Source organism: Orcinus orca, chromosome 10, assembly GCF_937001465.1.
Source record: "Orcinus orca chromosome 10, mOrcOrc1.1, whole genome shotgun sequence".
NCBI classification, from domain to species: Eukaryota; Metazoa; Chordata; class Mammalia; order Artiodactyla; family Delphinidae; genus Orcinus; species Orcinus orca.
The window spans coordinates 62,192,831-62,214,135 of NC_064568.1; the positions used below are offsets into that span (position 1 = coordinate 62,192,831).

General features: G+C 39.1%; 1 protein-coding gene across 4 annotated transcripts in view; it reads right to left on the minus strand.

The window, feature by feature from the left end:
• BEND6 (BEN domain containing 6) overlaps positions 1-21,305 on the minus strand; it is a 53,127-nt gene that overhangs the window by 7,130 nt on the left and 24,692 nt on the right. For all 4 annotated transcript variants that reach the window (XM_049716249.1, XM_033424330.2, XM_049716250.1 and 1 more), the window contains 4 exons: positions 20,390-20,567; positions 6,993-7,213; positions 5,273-5,465; positions 3,952-4,088 (listed from right to left, as the gene is read on the minus strand). In XM_049716249.1, coding sequence (XP_049572206.1) covers positions 3,961-4,088; positions 5,273-5,465; positions 6,993-7,213; positions 20,390-20,567 — 720 coding nt within the window. In that variant the 3' untranslated portion in view covers positions 3,952-3,960. The remainder of the gene's footprint in view (positions 1-3,951; positions 4,089-5,272; positions 5,466-6,992; positions 7,214-20,389; positions 20,568-21,305) is intronic.

Below are 21,305 nucleotides of genomic sequence, written 5' to 3' on the forward strand. Positions count from 1 at the left end.
TGGGGCTTGTGCCAGCCCACTGGTGTGTGGTGCAGGGACCTGGCATGCTGGCTGTGGGGCTTGGGGCTCCCAGTGCGGGTTCTGGCCTGCTAGTGAGTGGGGCCAGGCCCCTGTTCAACCTGAGGGTGTCCCAGGACTAGGGGTGACTGGCTGGTGGGCAGGTAAGCCCCAGCACTAATAGGCTAGAGGGAGGACTCCAAAATGGTGCTTACCAGTACCAGTGTCCTCATGGTAGAATGAGCTCCCAAAAGTGGCTGCTGCCAGTGTCTATATCTCCAGGGGAGTTCCAGTTGCCTCCTGCCTATCCTGGAGGCTGTCCAAGGTCAGCAAGTGAGTCTGACCCAGGCTTCTTTCAGATTGTTGCCTCTGAGCTGGGACTTGGAGCATCTGAGATTCTGTACCTGCCCTTCAAGAACGGAGTCTCTAATTCCTACAGCCCTCTGGCTCTCCTGAACGCAAGCCCTGATTTCAGAGCTAGATGTTCCGGGAGCTTACCTTCCTGGTGCAGGACCCTAGGGTTGGGAAGCTTGAAATGGGTCTTGGACCCCTCACTCCTTGGGAAGAACCTCTGCAATTGTGATTATCCTCCTCTTTGTGGGTCACCTACCCGGGGATGTGGGTCTTGACTGTACCACAACTCCGCCACTCCTACCCTTCTTGTTCTGGTTCCTTCATTATATCGTTAGTTGTAGAAGGTCTTTTCTGCTAGTCTTCAGGTTGTTCTCATAGACAGTTGCTCTGTAAACAATTGTAGTTTTGGTGTGCCCCGTGGGAGGAGGTGAGCTCAGGGTCTTCCTACCCTGCCATCTTGGTGACCAGGAAATCATTTAGATCAGGATTTCTAAACTTTGACAGAACTGACATTTGAACTGGGTAATTATTTTGTTGTGGGGGCTGTCCTATATATTGTTGGATGTATAGCAGCCTTCCGGGCTCCTGTCCACTAGATGCCAGTAGTATCGCCCAGTTGTGACAACCCAAAATATCTGTGTTTTCAAACCCCCTCTTTCAGGGGCAGGGGACAAAATCCCTCCCACTTTGTTTGAGCACTGCTGTATTAGATCACCTTTAAGTTATGCGTATGTAATATTATGGTAGAGATTATGTAAACTGGGACAGCTTTGGACATTTCAGGAGAAGGCTGTTAGAACACTTAGTGGGATGTTATAGAGGTGATCTTCTAATATTCTGTAATTCTTATAAATAAAATTTTCTTTAGCTCTCGTAAGAAAACAAAAAATGGAGAAAGGTCAGAAAGATTGGCAACATCAAGCTCTAGGCAGAGTGCGAGCTGCTAGCAAGTTGAGGGCAGTCACAGGAGTGAGAACAAATAGATGACAAAGGAGGCAGGATGGGATTTAGCTCTTGCTTTCACAGAAATGAATCTTAGCAGGGAAATGGTTGTCCTTTCAAATGCAAGCCAGTGGCCACTTCGAGCTCAGTCCTGAGTGGAGGGCACAGTCTACCAGGGCCCCTGGTGGGGTTACTGGGCTTCCTGGATGTATTGGAATTTGTAGAAATCTACATGGTTTCACAGTACCTATTGCCTTGCTTATAGTAATGGGAGGACAGTTGTTTTTCCAAATACTTTTGAGGGCAGGGGGAGGAAGGGTATGGTTTGCCTGAATAAATGTGTTCACTTTAGGCTCCTATTAGTTAAATGAGCAAGAAGAGAAAAATATAGCAGCATTCCACCAGGTGGTGCTATATCTGACTCATTCACCAAGCATGGCTGAATTAGGTTTTCTGTGACCCTGTCTCTCCCAGTGTATTTTCTCAGTCCTTTTGAAATAATGTGGATTGAGCTATAGTTCAAATGAAAGATATCTGCTGGTTGAAAAAAAAATTCCATTCTAGTGTTAATCTCTACTTCTGACTCAAAATATATGCATTTCTATTCCAAGGATCTATCTTGACAACCAAGCTCAGGCGCAGAAGGCGCTAGAACATATTGTGTTCATAACAAAAGATTTCTCCCTTTTTTCAATTTTATTTTATTTTATTTTTTTCGGTACACGGGCCTCTCACTGCTGTGGCCTCTCCTGTTGTGGAGCACAGGCTCCGGACGCGCAGGCTCAGCGGCCATGACTCACAGGCCTAGCTGCTCCGCGGCATGTGGGATCTTCCCAGACCAGGGCACGAATCCGTGTCCCCTGCATCGGCAGGTGGACTCTCAACCACTGCGCCACCAGGGAAGCCCTACCTTTTTTCAATTTTAATTAATGCTATCGCCAGGTGATTTGATAACACTGCGACTGGCTGGTACAAGCAAAACTGATATAAAAACTTTTTAACTTCAATTTCTTCAATACTCTGCTGACTTATCAGAGATGAATTTCATGCCTACCCTCATCAGCCTGGGATATAAAAAAGGCAGAGGTTAGGATATTAAAATGCTTTGCAGAGCTCTGAAATACAATGTGCTCCAGAAGACAGCCCTATGACCTGGAGGTCTGGTTACATGGCATTTAAACAGGGAACTTGGCCATGATACACCAGGACAACTGGATAGCCTGACATCAAACTGAGAAGTTCTATATATTCAATATACTGTGATAAACCATAATGGAAATGAATATGAAAAAGAATTTTTATGTATGTATAATTGAATCACTTTGCTGTATAGTAGAAATTAACACAACATTGTAAATCAACTATACTTCAATTAAAAAAACAAAACAAAAGAGAAGTTCTAAGGGCTCATTTAAGCAATTATCTCTTAACTGGCAAGTTGTGAGATTCACCATCTACTGAAATTTTTAATCCCTTGGGGAGAAAAAGGATACAAATATGTTTATCTTTTATAAATCTTCAGGTCTGTCTACCAGTATGCGTGAGCCAAGAGAAAGAATTCCCCTTCAGCTGTTATAAGTAGGTTTTTTGGTTATTTTGTTTTGTTCTTTTTAAGGAAGAGAGACTATTATTGACCCTCAGCAGAGGTAGCCTTAATTGAATAGTAACATACTAAGGGACCCTCAAGGAGGATGGGGCAGTAGTTAAAACAGTGGGTGGGGGTGGGGTGGGTCCATATCCTATTTAAAACATGGTCAGAAGAAAAAGACAAGTGACATGGTCTCAGGCGAAGAGCAAGCAAATGGAAATCAAAGATAGAAGTAAAGAAAATGGAAGGAAAACCTGCCCTCATGTGTTTATCATATACGTCTGTTTATCAATTAAAATATTAATAGCGCAACAATGCATATTTGTCATATATTTTCCATCAAAATAATGGAGAGGAAGGGTGACAACAGGTGGAATGGCCAGGACTTTGAGTTGCTAAAGCAAACACAAAGTTCCTCATCACAGGCTTGCCTAGGGCAGGGCCTGACCATAAAGTGTATTTTCTTTAGAACTCGCTGCAAACAAATATTTCTTCCTTTTAGTATTTTAATACAAACATATTGGTAAAAATCCTTATCAAACAAATACAAACTATAACAACTGACTTAAAGATTTAAAGACATTGAGAAGCAGGATGGGGATGATAGAGTGCACTAATCTACCTCAGAGACCTCCTAAAGGTCTGTATTTCCCTTATTCTAGAGAAGCACTTCCTAAATTGCCACATGTCCCTCCTTTGGCTGCTTTCTACCCCTCCCCACAAGTTAACATGTGTTGTGTGAAGAGAAAGAAAAGCTCCTTAGTGAAACACATTTGGAAAACACTCTACACTATATGCCCTTCTTAGAGATTTCTGGTGCACTTAGGCATATTTAAAGGGCATCAAAATATTTGAGAGGCTCTGGGAAAGGAGAATCCGTGTAACTGACTCAGCATTTCCCAAGTTTAAATCCCCATCCCCGTCCCTACCTTCACCCCCAGGAATACTCATTAGCATCTCACAGGCCTCTAGTCTCCTCTAGTAGAGTGTTTGGGAAATGCTATTCCATAGATACAAGTATTGTGTCTTCCTGCTACATTGAAAGGATTGTGAAGATTTACAAGACTTACCGAAAGGATCTACTTAATATCCTGAGAGTTCAGATTTTTGCTCAAATATGGCTTCTTGGTACAATTGTTTAGCTTTTGCCCTATCATTCTCCTAATTGAAACATCATCTGTGTTGGGAAATAATTGTTTTGTGATTCCTGTAAAAACAACAACAAAACACAGAAAAACACTTTGTCAGAAGGATGTAGACTCACAGATGCAGAGAACAAACCAGTGGCTGCCAGTGGGAAGGGATGGGGGAGGGGCGATATTGGGTAGGGGGGTAAGAGGTACAAACTACTATGTATAAAATAAGTTATAAGGATATATTGTACAACTGGCAATATAGCCAATATTTTATAAGTATAAATGGAACATAAACATTAAAAATTGTGAACTACTATATTGTACACCTGTAACTTATATAATACTATACATCAACTATACTTGAATAAAAATAAATTAATTAATTTTAAAAAACCACTTTATCAGGCCTCTGCATCTTAAGGTATGAACTGAAATAAAACACCAAGCAATTCACATTATAATTTTGTCTCTATTTTGAAAAAGCAGCCCAACACCCATGAGATATTTAAATAGATGAATCTCTAGGCAGATTTTTCAAAGCAAAGCAAGAGATAACAAAAGTCTATATCATAAACTGAGAGCATACATATATGTCTTCCTATGGTACCATTCAGCTTTAACCTTGCTGCTTGCTCTGAATGCTAAGTGCCCTTGATCCAAAATGCTGGGAATTTATTTTTACCCATTCCCAACATCAGTTGAAACAAGCAGATTCTGACTGACTCTTTTCCAACTAAGAAATGATGCACTATTAAAATATAGAGAGCTGTGATTCAGTGAGTCCTTAAATTTGTTGGATATTTGCAAAAAAATTACTTGATAACCTAAATTATTATATTTAAGGAGGTTAATTAACTTAAAAACCATAAGTAGGATGGTTAAATTAACTCTGTTTTTTTCTGAGTAAAAGATAAGGGATATTTCTAACCAAGATAAGAAAAAGAAAATAAGACATAAACTGTTACTAAAATTTTGTTGGAAAGGATTTTGAAAATTTACTTTTCTAAAGCTATGAATTTTATGAATTCAAACTTTTCAGTGATATAAAATTCATTTTTATTTTAATAACCATTTTTAATGTAAAGTTGTTATACAAAATTCCCCATATATCATAAGAGGTTTAGGCTATCCTCAGATTTTTCTCTCATAGAAAAATAAACTTGAAGAATAAAAAAGATAATGAAAGAACAACTTAAAGTTGAATGGTAAAATAATTTCAGATTCATGTGACAATATAATACAAAGACATTATCACCTATGATTTCTTGAACTTCATTCTGATTCATAGCTGGTTTCACTGCCTTGTCCCTTGAAGTAGAGGATTTTGCCCCCGTCAGGCTGTGTGTGGCCATGTATTCATTTGTGTAGAGCACTTGCATTAAATCATTAATAAACTTCTGAGGCTTGCTCTTGTTGCAACGGGCAATCTGCCATTTTTCAATCTTGAACTAAAAAATTAAAAATAATAATTGAAATAACTGAAAAAGGAAAGGAAAGGAATATCTGAAGAATATATTACTCATTGAATTAATACAGACCAGAAAACAAAACCAAGTCTTTAAGGTGATGTATGATACTTTTAATATATATTGTACATTTCAGGGGTTAGAGTTAGATGTTAACTTTGAGATAATTCCCAACATATATGAGGTATTTGTTCTAGAGTGTATACAAATTCTTGTCATGTAATCTGGATTTGGTGCTTTAAGGATTAATCCATACTTAACATTTCCTACTAAGCATGGTAGCATAATAATGGCCCACTGACAATATTCACATCGTTATCCCTGTAACCTTTGAATACGTTACCTTATATGGGAAAATCAACTTTGTACGTGTCATTAAAGTACCTTGAGATGGGGAAAATATGCTGAGTTATCCAGGTGGGTCCAGTCCAATCACGTGAGCCTTTTTTTTTTTTTTTACACTTAAAATTTGTGTACTTTATTGCAGGTACGAATATGTATATTTACATACACATATAACTTTATGTTTATAAATATATACACACAGTATCTGGTACGTAGTAAGCACACCATAAATGTTAATAATAATAATGAAAATGGCTAACATTTATTGAGCACTCACATGAGCTCTTAACTGCTGAAGAGGGAGGCAGAAAGAAGACACAGAGGAAGGAGGAGAGAATAGAAGAGTGAGAGGGCTTTGCCTGCCCTGACTGGCTTTGAAGATGATGGAAGTGGACCGTGAACCAGGGAAGGGGGATGCCTCTAGAAGCAGGAATGGCCTTCAGTTTATAGTCGACAAGAAAACAGAAAACAGGGAACTCGGCTCTAGAAGCATAAGAAACTGAGTTCTACAGCAACCCCCATGGACAGGAAACAGATTCTTCTCCAGAGCCTCCAAAAAGGAGAGTACCTGCCAACACCTTGATTTTACCGCATTTCTGACCTACAGAACTCTGAGGTGGTAAGTTTGTATTATTATAAATCACTAAGTTTGTGGGAATCTGTTACACAGCAAAGGAAACCAGTACACTAAGATTCAAATATTCTGAATGTTAGATAGTGAGCATTTAATTACTGCTCTTGAAGGCATAATTTCCCAGGCCGATTCTAACAAAACTTGTATTTTTAGCTTCTATTTCTTGATTAAGAGAAGTCGGGAAAGTAGAAGAATTGTGTTCTGCCAGCATGTACAGCCTAAAATTCACCTTGTCTCAATGATACAGTTTTATAACCTTTAATGCATAGTTGTCCTTCTGTCACTGGTTTAAGAATTTCCTAGTTTAATAACGTCATCATTGTCCACCATTTGACTTTAATTTTCTGAACTGGATATTCATTTCACAAATATTAGATTTATTGTAAAAGACTGTTTTACGTAGTCAGAATATTATGATTGACCTAAAGTTACATAAAGTGATCTGATAAGACAGTGATTATGTTGTACAGTAATTTTAATTTTGTATGTAACTGTATCCCAGAGAAAGATGGGATGGTCTACCAGCTGACCTGTTTCTCATCCACGTGATGCTCCTCCTCAGTTTTCAAGGAAATTGGTGAACTGTAATTAGAATTAGAATTACTACATGTGGAGGCAAATGAATCTGGTGAGGAGTTATTTGTTGCTCTCCAGAGGGTGGACGCAGACGTGGACAGGGTTCCTCCACCCTTGAGCAGGGCCTCCGCCATACCAACCAATTCTTCAAACTGGGTGACGGCTTGTGGTAAAACTAAAATGGCAAGAAAAAGTAGTACTTTACAAATACTTGGCATAGCAGCATAGATACATATTTTCTATGATGTGTATATGCATAGAAGTATGTAGACCAAAGCAAGTTAACACTTGCTATCTTTGGAAAATAAACATGGTAAGAAGAATGGTTGGAACATATTTACTTTTTTTTTTGGTGGTACGCGGACCTCTCACTGTTGTGGCCTCTCCCGTTGCGGAGCACAGGCTCCGGACGCGCAGGCCCAGCGGCCATGGCTCACGGGCCTAGCCGCTCCGCGGCATGTGGGATCTTCCTGGACCGGGGCACGAACCCGTGTCCCCTGCATCGGCGGGCAGACTCTCAACCACTGCGCCACCAGTGAAGCCCTAACATAATGTTTTTAAGACTTGATTCTTTTTCTAATTGCTAATGATGTTATTTGAAGGTGTTTAAGGAGACATTACTGATTCTATCACCTTCCATCAGGCCAGTTTAAGTGACAAGATAAAATAAACCGTTTCTCACAGATTGAAATAAATTTTCTATGGCCTTAGTGCATGATTTGCCAGGGAGTCAAAGGCCATCAAATTAGTAAAAATTCATGGCCACAGTTCAAATCTATGTGTTCACATATTAAAGATGGATTTTGGTAATCAACTGAATGTTCTCTTTGTTCCTTTTTATAAATGGAAACTTACACATTCAAAGCTTTCATGCCTCCATGTTAAATGGTCTTCTCTTGTTATATCTAGTTTCTTTCCTAAGGACAAATAACATTTTGTTGGAATTGGAAGACACCTTGAACCCTGTGTAATTCAACTCCTCACTCTATGGTTGGGGGTAATGCCTGCTGGAGAGGTGAAAAGACTCTGGAACTTTTTTGTACTTTTCTAAGCATATTATTGAGCTATATAATCTTTGGAATAATAGCTGATTGGAGACCTGAAAATCAGACATATTGATGACATGTCCAAATCAATACATTTAGTACTATGTTAATAGAAAAATTTAAAAATCTGCTAAAGAAGAAAATCTTATTTTATATTTTTTCCATTAATATTTGCTAAGCACCTCTCATGTGCCAGACAGTTGTTCAATCAGCAATTATTTATTGAGCACTTAATAATATTAGACATTTATCTAGCTTCTACTCTGTGCCAGGCACTATTCTGGGAACTTTACTGATGTTCATTTGTTTACTCCTCATTGCAACTCTCTGAGATAGGTATTATCATTACCTGCAGTTTACAGATGAGGACAGTTAGGCAACGAGAGGTTAAATAACCCATCAGGGTCAACTCAGTGAAAAGAAGAGGCAACATTCAAATTCGGACTCTGCCAATTCCATGCTATAAACTTCTATGTCATGCCAACTCTCAACATTTGCCCACCACTCTGTTAGGTGCCAGGGATGAGACTGGGAGCAAAACCAGATGTGATCCTAGACTCTTGGAACTGGGAGGGGGTGGGGGGTATTGTTTACCTAACCATGCTGTGTGTAAAAATTTGGCCCGCTCAAAGAAGGTCTGGCCACTTGTCCTAACCACCACCCACCACCCCCCAGTTCCTGAGAAGTAACCTCTCAACCCTTGAATTTCCCGAGCGATAGCAGGAGTGTCTTTGTTATTCATGGTGAGCCCCTTAGAACACACCTGATTTATGTTTATGCTAGGGAGTTTCTCAGGGTGGGGACAGTCACACCCAATAATCTTAGGGTAGAAGCTGGCCATAGTCAGAAAGCCAGAAAGACCATGTGGGCAATCAATCAGTGAATCAATCATGCTCACGTAATGAAGCCTCAGTAAAAACTTTGGACACCCAAGCTCAGAGAGCTTCCTGGGTGGACAATCCTCTGTGCCTTTTGTTGTAACATATAAAGACTAGTACGTAATATACCCTGAGGACAGAAGTTCCTCACTTGGAAACTAACCAGACTCTGCCCTATGTGTCTCTTCCAACTTTGCCTGGTTCTAATTTGTATTCTTTCCCTGTAATAAATGTAACCATGAATATAATAGGTTTTGGTGAGTTAAATTTCTCTGGCAAATTACTGGACCTGAGGGTGGTTTTGGAAAACCCCTAAACTTGCAGTCAGTATCAGAAGTCTTAGAAGACTTGGCAGTCTAGAGGACTGTGCCCTTAACCTTGAGGTTTGGCTAACTCAAGGTGCATGCAAAGAAATAAAAAATCACAGTTGTTAAGGTCACAGAGGAGAGGCAAACAGCCTAGAGAGGGAAGGGCCACAGAGGGCTTCTCTTAGGAGGTCAAGATTGATCTGAAACCTGAAGGCTGAGCAGGAATTAAATAGCCGGAGGGAATGAGGAGGTCATCAGAAGCATAGGAAACATAAGTTCTGTATTTGAGGAACTGAAAGAAGGCCAAAGCTGGAATGTAAAGAGAAAAAGGGAATTCTGCATTAATGTGGGGTTTAAAGAATATTCACTGTTTTTTCTAATAATGAAAGTTATACATGTTCATTGGAATATATCCTTCTTGCCATTTCTATTTTTGTATATCTCTATCTATATTCATGTATTTTGTTTTACATAATTAGGACAATGCTATATGCATAGCATTGTATCATGTTTCTTTTTTCCAATTAAGACCATAAATTGAATATTTTACCTATTTTATTAAATCTTGGAAAATATGATCTTTTGAGGTCTAATTTGCTTAGAATCAAAGTCAAGATCTTATGTGAAGTCTGAGCAGAATTTAAGTAGGTAGAGGGGGATGAGTTTGACAAAAGGATATACCCAATTAGCTCACACTAATATGTTCGAGATATAGAACATTTCTGCCCACCCAGAAATTTGCCTCATGTTCCTTCCAAATCAGTCCCTGGACTCACCTCAGGGGAAACCATTAATGTGACTTCTTTAGTCAGAGACACATTTTACCTGTTCTAGAATTCCATATAAACGGATACAAACAGTATATTCTCCTTTTTTTGGTCTGACTTTTTTGTTTTTGTTGTTCTGCATAATGTTTTGAGATTCATTCATGTTGTTGTGTCAGTCATTCTTTTTTCAGGAGGATGAATATTATTTTTATTTTTTATTGAAGTATAGTTGATTTACAATGTTTCAGGTGTATAGCAAAGTGATTCAGGTATGTGTATATATATATATATATATATTCTTTTTTTGTTGCTGAGTGATATTTCATTACATGGATACTCCACAATTAAAGTATCCATTCATCTGCTGATGGGTTATTTTCCACTTGAACACGCGACTTTAAGGATTCCCTAATATCTCAAGGTATTGATGTCCTCTAATTTATTCAAATGCTCCTTTTATTCTTTTTGGAATTTAGGTTGCTTCCAATTTTTCTTGATTACAGACAAAACTCTTATGAACCACCTACCACACACATCTTTATATGCATCTCTGATCGTGTCAATGCTATAAATTCCTGAAAGCGTACCAATAGGCTCAGAGGTATAAATGTTTCCAAGACTCAGTTAATGTCATTGAATGGCTCTCTAAAAAGAGTCTTCCATCTTAAATGCCCACTAGCAAGGTAAGAAGTCAGCCACATCACTGCACCATCAACAAGAGGTGTTCATTATTAACAACAATATTCACTATTTTGATAGGTTAAAATTTTAGTACAATTATTTAAATTGTAATTATTGCAATTATTTGATTATTGTGAAGTTGAATACATATTTATTTGTTTATTGATTATTTGAACTTATTCTATGAGATACCTATTAGACCAAAGAATGTTAGTACTTTTTAAATTTTATGATAGCTTAGATGGTTTTGGTAAAGTGCTTATAGGAATGCCTAGTGCATTATAAACACAATGTATTAGCTATTGTTATTAATTCCTTAATAACACTTTAACCTTTATATCTTAAGCACTTTAACCTTTAATTTGTCATAAGTTGCAATTATTTTTCTTAGAGTATTTTAATTTTAGTATGTTTTAAATGTACACACTTACAATACACTTACAACTTACAACTAATAACTAACACACAACTAATAACAACCTGCTGTATAAAATAAATAAAATAAAATTTTTAGAAAAGCACACACATATTTTTAGTTTTTACTTAATTAAAAGTAGCAGTCTTATGGAAGCAAACTAAGTGTCCATCAACAGATGAATGGATAAAGAAGATGTGGCACATATATACAATGGAGTATTACTCAGCCATAAAAAGAAACAAAATTGAGTTATTTGTAGTGAGGTGGATGGACCTAAAGTCTGTCATACAGAGTGAAGTAAGTCAGAAAGAGGAAAACAAATACCGTATGCTAACGCATATATATGGAATCTAAAAACAAAACTGGTCATGAAGAACCTAGGGGCAGGATGGAAATAAAGACACAGACCTACTAGAGAAAGGACTTGAGGACACGGGAAGGGGGAAGGGTAAGCTGGGACAAAGAGAGTGGCATGGAAATATATACACTACCAAATGTAAAACCGATAACTAGTGGGAAGCAGCTGCATAGCACAGGGAGATCAGCTCATGCTTTGTGACCACCTAGAGGGGTGGGATAGGGAGGGTGAGAGGGAGGGAGATGCAAGAGGGAAGAGATAGGGGGATATATGTATATGTATAGCTCATTCACTTTGTTATAAAGCGGAAACTAACACACCATTGTAAAGCAATTATACTCCAATAAAGATGTTAAAAAAAAAAGTAGCAGTCTTTTCCTTACTTCATTCATTTACTTTATACTTAGCAAGTCATTCAGATCAGTTAAATATTCACTCATATATTTCATACAGTTTAAACATCTTTTCACAGGTAAGTTTTTTTTTCTCCGCGGATATATTTTTTTCTAACTTTTAATGTAAAAATTTAAACACACACACAAAATAGTAAACTCCCATGTACCCCATGCCCTAGTTTCCAACTCATGGCCAATCTTGTTCCACCTGTATCCCCACCCACTTTCTTCCCACCTCCAAAATTACTTCAAGCAAATCACAGGCATCATTTCATTTTATCTGTAAATATTTCCGTGTATATCTCCAAAGGTAAGAAATTTAAATATATATATATAATATATGGTTATATATATATATATATAACCATAACACCATTGTCACAGCTAGAAATACTTAGCAATAGTTCTCAAATATCATTTAAAAAAAAAACCAAACTAGCAAGTGTTCAAATTTCTCTGATTGTCTCGTTTTTGTTCTTGTTTGAATCAGAATCCAAATAAAATCCATACATTACAATTAGTTGCTGTCTCTTTTACAAACTATAGGTTTCCTTTTCATCTCCTAGTTTTTTCCTTGCAGTTTATTAGTTGAAGAAACTGGGTCCTTTGTCCTGCAGGGTTTCCCACAGTCTGGATTCTGCTGATTGCACCCCTAAGGGGGTGTTTAACATATTCTTCCCTGTAGTTAGATCTAAAGGCTTGATCAGTGTTTTAACTTCCAGCAGGTGGCATTGAATGCATGGTTACCTTTCGTTGCGATATTAGCGGTCACTGATGATCACTGCCTAGATTCATCAGGGGTTGCAAAATGGTGATATCCTAATTCTTCATTTAGCTAGAATTCTACCAAGGGAAACTTTCTCTCATCAACTATTTGGCTACCCTGAGGTTCATTTCATATAATAATGGCAGCATAAATGCTTGATTTTTCAGTCTGTATTTGCCAGTTTTCAAAATAATGAGTTGGTTCTTTCAGATGACCATTAAGTTTTTTCTCTTTTGAATGAAGTCATGCATGTAAATATACATGATAACCAGTTGCCCTGATCATTATTATTGATGCTCCAATAATAATGATCTTTAGCCAGTGGGAATCTCTTCCAGTTGACACATCCACATGGTCTTTGCTGACCTCCTTGCTTTCTGGTAGGACAAGATTTTCATCTATATTTCCTGTTTGAGGCTCCTGACAAATCTTGTCCATTTCCTGTGCAAGTTCTGGAATCAGCCGTTTCTCCAGGGAACCCCAGCTCCCTTTAGTGGGGAACGGTATTTCAAGGCCACACCCAAGTGCTGGGAGTGCTCTTTGCTCTTGGGTTCTGGTTTCTAGGCCTCTTCGGTGAACAGTATTAGAATATACGTATTATTAATTTTTAAAGATAAAAATTCATCTTGTGTCAAAACCAGTACTCATTCAAATTCAGAACATGGAGTTTTAATTTAAACTGTACAGTTATGTTTTTAGTACGCCACATGGTGTGAAATGAGAACCTAACTTAAACCTGCCCCTCCCTGCCACATTGGAATATCAGTTTTCCCAGCACCATTTGTTGAATAATTCATCCTTGTCCTAAATGGCTTGCAGGACTCGCTATGTGAATTGTCAGGCCCATTGCAAATGGAAAATGCAGGACTCCTTGTTCAAAGCTTCTTCAGAATTTTAATATGGTGACAGTATTTTTAACCAGTATGTGGGGCCTTCCTAGGAGCAGGGCCTGGTGTGACTACACTGGTCATCCTACAGTGATAAGCAGACACTATATGGCACTCACCTTACCAGGTTCTGCTCTGAATACTTTACATGTCACCCAGGGAAGTACTTTTATCATTTCCATTCATCTCACACTCAGTTACACAGCTAGTAGGTGGCAGAGCCAGGATTTGAACCCAAGTGACTTGGCCCCTGTAAACCCATCCTCTTGTCCTCTGTGCCACAGTGGCTCCAGGACATTTCTTCCCTGTATGGGAGGTATTATCCAGGGATGTGTGTTCTGTTCCATCGACCTGCTGGCTCTTATCCTAGTAAGTTGCTTTTAATTATCAGAACTTTATATGATTTCATGTTGACAGTTAGGCCCTCAGATTCTTTTTCAGAATGTTCTTAATTGATTTTGCCTATTTATTCTTTCAGGTTAACTTTAATATAATTATTGTCAAATTACCACAAAAATAAAAATCAAAACAAAACAATTATGGGCATTTGATTGGGACTAGTCAGACTGTGAGTTATTTTGAGATGAATTGGCATCTTCTCATCTATGAATTTGACGTCTCTCTATTTAGATTTGTTTATTTCTCCATTGACTTTTTAATTTTTCATCATAGATCCTACACATTTCTTGTTAGGGTAACTAGTAGATATCTTATAGTTATTTGTAATTAATGTGTAGATTCTTTTTAATTATTTTTTTTAGGAATAAAACCAGCAATTTCTGATCTATAAGGAAATTACTGATTTTTTTAAAAAAATGGTAGCTATTAGATTTGGGGCACCTATTATGTACTAGGCATTTATTATTTTTTAAATACAATAAGGCTTATAATGAAAAATAGCAGTCCTCTGCCCTACCGCTCACCACCCTGGATTACCTACTACTCCTAGAGGGAGAACTTCTGATCCACTTACCTGTTTCTCTGGTAGTTACCTTCATAGTCTTAAATAATAATAAGCATATACAACTATTCTTTCATTTTTTCAGATTCATATAATTAGTTATTGACTTTCAACTACGTAACATGACAAGGCAGCCCTCTTTCAACTCCTCCCCCAGCCACACAGAAACACACACACGTGGTACCCACATGTGCAAACACATACACACTCTTCTTCTCTCCATCATCCCAGGATAGTTGTAACACAACTGCTACTTCAATAAATACTGTGCTTACATTATTATAGTGATGTAATTCTCAATTCCTTTCCTTTAAAACATGACTTCTTTCCTAGAGTTAAAATGATCTCATTTTTAAAAGCTTGCTTATTATTATTTAACTGTTTCTCTGACTTAAACATCTCAAAACTTCCTACCAGAGGTGTAAAATCTCCTTGCAGTATGTTTGGTAGATGACATCATGTCATCTATCAATTTCATGTTTTTTTCAGTGATCTCTCTCCTGTAACCCCTGTACCTGTCCACCTCTAGACCAGCTGCTTCCAGGCTACTGTGGACCTGTCACCCTGGAGTGTCCCGTCACTATTATTCTGTGGCTACATCCTGTCCCTCTCCTGTACTGGACTACCTGTTTTCTGATTAACTTTCTAGATTCACTCTCTCATTTTGAAGGAGCACACCCTCCCTTAGCTTTTGAAAAAGAAAGCACAGGAAGTACATTGAGACTTCATAAGTATGAAAATATAATTATTCTGCCCTCACACTTGGTTGATGGTTTCACTGGGTATAGAAGTCTAGGTTTAAATCATTTCCCTTTAGAATTTTAAAGGCATTGCTCAATTATCTTAGAGCTTCCAGTGTTGCTGGTGAAAAGTCTGATGTCATCTGACTCCCATTCCTTAGCGGATAACATTGCTTGTTCTCTCTGAAAGCTTCTAGATTTTCCCTTCCTGGTGTTCTGAAATTTCACACTGTTATGGCTTAGATAAGCCTTTTTGCTTTTGGTGGTATCTTTTTGATGGGCACACAATAAACTTTTACTAATTACTACTTCAATGATTCACTGGTTTTACTTTGGCTATTTCTGAAACTTTGACAGCTTTCTACTATATTTAAATGAACCTGGGCAAAACGTAATTGATTTTTCCTTCTTTACTGAAATCTCATTAGTTAATAGAGTGGAGTTTTCGGCTGAGGCATTGTTTTCCCTGGGTATACATTCATTCTTTACAAATAGTGATAATTTAATACCCTTTTGTACAATAGACATACCACTTTTTTTCTTTTATATCTTATTGTGCTGGTCAGTTGTGGTCCACAAGATATGTTTCAAATGTTTAACACATGCACGTAGAGCACACACACGTCTGTCATTCTGAATGTCTAGAATGGCATATACATTCTGCTATTTTTCTTAGTTAGCAGGCTTTATAGACAGATAAACAGCTCTGATTCTTAGTTCAAAGAGGAATATTTCTGAGCAAAAGTTAACTAACCACTCTGCACTCTTCTCTCAGACCCCTTTCTTATTTGGATTATACATTAAATTTCAACTTTCTGACATCTTCCTAGTTCCCAACTGTAGCTTCACAAGGAGGCCTACTATGGCCATGTTATTTTAAACTGTAAAACACCCCCTCTCCCTCAAATCCCCATCCTTCTTTACCTCTATTTTTTCCATAGCATTTATCACTAGCTAACATATTGTATAATTTACTTAATTTTACTTAATTGTTATTTTTCATGATTTTGACTGCTTGCCTCACTGGAATGTGAGCTCTGTGAGAGTGGCGATCCTTGTTTTGTTCACTGGGTTTTTTTAGGTACTTAGAGCAGTGCCTGACATATAGAGGACCTTGTAAATATTGACTGAAAGAAGAAATGCATGCACGAATACTGCAGTGGCAGTTGGCAGTTCCTGACTCTTCCTGTTGCTTGAAGTCTAACCAATAGCCAACTTTACTTTGGTTTCTAAGGGTACATACTAGTGTGTGTGCATGCAGGGGGGCAGACAATATTAAATACAGAATAGAGTATGTAGACTTTTAAGTGCCAAAGAGGAAACAAAACGGGAAGGGATAAAAAAATGTTGCAGGGGGAGAGAGGTTGAAAGTTTAGATGGAGGGAGGAGGTCAGGGCAAAGATGAATTTACAGTGAAGATTTGAAGTACGTAGGGTGCAAACTATGTGGATATCTGGGGAAAGAACATCCCAGGCCAAGGGAACAGCCAGTACAGAGATGCTGACGTCAGGTCACGTCTGATGTCTTTGGAGGGAAAGCAAGTGGTCCAGTGTGGCTGGATCACAGAGAAGGATGGGGAGAGAGTAGAAAACAAGGCCAGAAAGGTATGTGGAGGGGAGGTGGCCGGATCATGTAAGGACTCAAAGATCATAAAACCGACTTCAGTTTTACCCCACGTGAGCTAGACGTGCACTGGAAGGGTCTGCAGAGAGGAGTGACGTGAGCTGGCCTACATTTAGCAGGATGTTCTTGCTGCTGTGTTGAGAGTGGACCGCACAGTAGCATGAGCAGAAGTGGCAACACCAGTGAGGAAGCCACCATGATAACCTGGGTGAGAGATGCTGGTGGTTTGGACCAGAGTGGCTGTAGTGGGGGTGGTACAAAGAACTGTATTCCAGAGATATTTTGAAGGTGAAGCCAGTAGGATTTGCCAATGGACTGAGTGTAGGGTGTAAAAGAAATACAGAAATACAAGACAGCATCGTGGTTTTTGAGTTGAGAAACTGGAACAATGAAGTTAGCATTAACCGAGGCGAGGAAGAAAGGAGCAGGTGGCAGGGGAAGAGTGGGAATGTGGTCGTGGGTGGTGGTGTTTGTCTGAGATGCCTGCCAGTCTTGTCAATACACAGTTAGCCCATGACTCTGGAACTAAAGGGAGAAGTCCAGGTTGGAGATAAGTCATAGTTATTGATGGATTTAACGCCATAGAATTGGATATGATCCCCTATGGAGTGAAAGCAGATAGAAAAGAAAGAAGTCCAAGGACTGAGCCTGGGGCATCATCAAATATTTAGAGGATAAGATGATGAAATGAGGCAGCCATATAAACTGAGACGGAAAGCTCAGCAGTGGAGGAGGAATGTGGTGCCCTAGAAGCCAAGGAAGGAGAGGTAGCCAAGGTGTCAGATGTAACAGGGCACTTAATGTGATCCTTGAGAAATGACCTTCGGGCTTAGCAATATGAAATGTTATGGGCTGAATTGTGTCCCCCCAAAAAGAGATGTTGAAGTCTAACCCCCAGGACCTTAGAATGTGACCTTATTTGGAAATAGGGTCTTTATAGATGTAATCAAGTTAAAATGAGGTCATTAGAGTGGGCCTTAATCCAAAATGACTGACATCCTTATAAAAAGAGGGAAGTCTGGACACAGAGACAGACAAGCCCACAATGAGGTCATCACATGAAGACTGGTCTTAATGCTGCCTCAGGCCAAGGATCAACCAGAAGCTAGGAGAGAGGCCATCCCCAGCGCCATCAGAGGAAGCGTGGCCCACCTTGATTTTGGAATTCTGCTGTTTAAGCCACCCAGTCTGTGATATTTTATCACTGCAGCCCTAGGAAACTAATACATGGAGGTCATTGGCGATCATGAGAAGAGACATTACAATGGAATGACAAGGACCTAATTGAAGTGGGATCCAAAGGGAATAAAAGGGGGAAAATTGAAAAAAAGTATAGGGTCAACATGTAAGGAGTTTTCCTACAAAGGGAAGGAGAGAAACAGAGTGGAAGGCAGAAAAGCAAATGGCCTGAGAAAGGTGGGGTTTTTTTTGGTTTGTTTGGTTTTTTTAATGGGAGAAATAATTGTATGTCTGATGCTAATGGGATGATTCATTAGAGAGAGTGGGGAGGATCTCTGGAGCTCTGTCCTTGATTAGCAGAAAGAGGACGCATAGATGGACATACTGCCTTTGGCTGGACAAGAGGACAGGTCACTCATGGGTGACAGGAGAGGAAGTGGAGGTTAATACAAGTACAGATGCAGGGAGCTGACAGTCTTTTCACACCCTCCAAGTTCTCCATGAAGCAAAGGCACCAGCTGAGAGTGAGGATATGGAAGGTGTGGGAAGCTGGCAGAGAGAGGAGAAAATGAAACAGCAACTCCAGAGTGAGGGACAGAGAGAAACTGTTCATAGTGATGATTCTTTTCATATACTATTTTTTTTAATTTTATTTTTTGTCTGTGCTGCGCGGCATGTGGGATCTTAGTTCCCGACCAGGGATGGAACCCGCATCCCCTTAACTGGAAGCATGGAGTCTTAACCACTGGACTGTCAGAGAAGTCCCCTTCGTATACTATTGAAACTGATTCGCTCCTCTTGCATTTAGAATTTTCTCATCTAAATTTATGAAAAAAATGGGTCTAATTTTCTTTTGGGGGGGGTCCATGTGTCAAGTTCTGGTGTTAATAAAAACAGAGACAGAATCAATAGCGATGATTACTGAGCACCTATCATGTATCAGGCCCTGGTAAAGCATTTCTTCCAATTATCTAATTTAATCATCTTGGCAAGAAGGACATGAGAGATTGGCTCCACTGTGTAGATGAGGAAAGTGAACCTGGGGCTGAGGGCAGGACAGTGACAAGGCCAAGGCTTACAGCTAGTAAGTAGGGTTGGGATTCAAACCAAAGTCGGTGACTTCAAGATCAATACTTGAACCAGCAATGTATGCTAACTTTATCAACTAGCTTTTCATCTTACTCTACGTTCTGGAACAGATGATATAAAAATAAGAACAATCTGTTCTTCGAAAATTGCAAAAACCTCACCAGGAAAAACCATCAGTTATAAAGATGCAATATTTAAAGCGTAAAAAATAAGGAGAGAATGGCTTGTTGGTGGAATAAACATCTTATTTCCATTCATGTGTGCCTGTTTCTACTTAAAATTAGGAAGCCTTCAATTTAATCAATATCTGTAGGAACTCATCTGAGCCATTACTCTGTCAATCTAGCTCACCACAATGTTCTGTCTCCTACAATTTCTGCCTCCCCAAATATTGTGGAATTGTCTTCTTTATTTCCACAGCCATTGCCCTAGGCAAGGCGGCCATCCTGTTAGTCCAATGACTGTAATACCTTTCAAAAGTGGTTCTCCTCGACTCTCCTTTCTGTGCCCCTTGTACTCATTTTGTACACAGAAGCCAGAGGGATTTATTTTTAAAATACTCTGTGTATTTACTGTTTTATAACAGAATGCTGCCCCACATAGGATATATTGCCAAATATTCAGCTGTACAAAATAGTGCATGATGCCTAACTACAAGTGGAAAACATAATTTAAAAAAAAGAAACACTTAAACACAATATAGGATTCTGCAAAAAGGCATTATTCCAGGTTGTTTTTAATTTTCTTGGGCCTGTCTTTCCCCTTTATGTCTTCAGTGGAATGTGATTATTTTCCAAACCACTGCTCCCAACCCCAAACCTGAAATTTAATATGTAGAATCTTTAATTCCAGTAAGTCTATAAGAGATCACAACAGGCCCCATTTTCTAGTGCTTTCCTTAGCAGAGGAGAATGAGATAAGTACATCATGAACACCTTGACATATCTGTTGTCTTACTGATCTTTTCTCTCTAAGCCTATATTAAACACTCAATAAATATTTGTTGGACAGTATTAAATGAATATGACATTTGGTATTTTGTAGGAATAATCTAAAATTTTTTAATCAATAAACTAGAGGCTTCAGTAGAGTACATCCATATTAAATTATGTAATCATAGATTTTCTTAAAATGTGGTTTTTGATTTTTTTTCTCTAAGGTACTGAGTTTTTCATCCTTGACAGCTGATTTCAATACTTTCCCTCATCAAGTATTTTTCCTTTCATCTAAAAATGTCAATTTTCTCTAAGTTTACCTTGAAGCATGACCAAAGACTGTCGAAGGCGGCTGTTTTCTTTCCGGATGTTTGTTAGTTTTTGTTTCAGGCCTCTTATTTTTGTGCACAATTCCTCCTTCGACAATTCTGCTAGAGGGTCTTCATCCTCACTGGAGCTCTCACCGGGCAGAAAGGCATTTCCCGAATACGGGTCTCTCTAAAATACAAGGCAGGCACAACAAAAGCATCAAGGCAGCTCTCGTGGTTTATCCTGTGTTCTGGATGCTGCTGGGACTTAATTAGACCTACAGGCTCCTGCTTTTCCAGGAGGGGAGCTGAGCCCTTGCGAGTGATCTAGCCTCAGCTTGGTCCTCCACTGTACAGGGGAACTCAGAATAAAAGAGGACATCAAAGTTTCACACACACGTCTCTTTCAAAACAGTAATCAGGAGCTTCCCTGGTGGCGCAGTGGTTGAGAGTCCGCGTGCCGATGCAGGGGACACGGGTTCGTGCCCCGGTCCGGGAAGGTCCCACAGCGGAGACCTGTGCAGCGGAGCGGCTGGGCCCGTGAGCCATGGCCGCTGAGCCTGTGCGTCCGGAGACTGTGCTCCGCAACGGGAGAGGCCACAACAGTGAGAGGCCCGCGTACCGCGAAAAAAACAAACAAAAACAAAAACAAAAAACAGTAATCAGGATTCTGACTTTCAGCCTAACTTCAATGAAAAACACAAAGTAGAAAAATAGTATAACAGAGTAGAATCAACCAGACCACCATTCAGATCTTTGTAACTCATCTACGTCCTCCATTTCTCTCCCGACACCTCATCCACAGCCTCTTTGTTGAGACTATGCCATGAGGCTAATTTGGGGGTTTATTGCATCAGAGAAAGGAGAAAGATTTACCCAGAACAAAGCACTGACGTCTACCTTTTAGTTTCAAAAATATTTTTTAAGG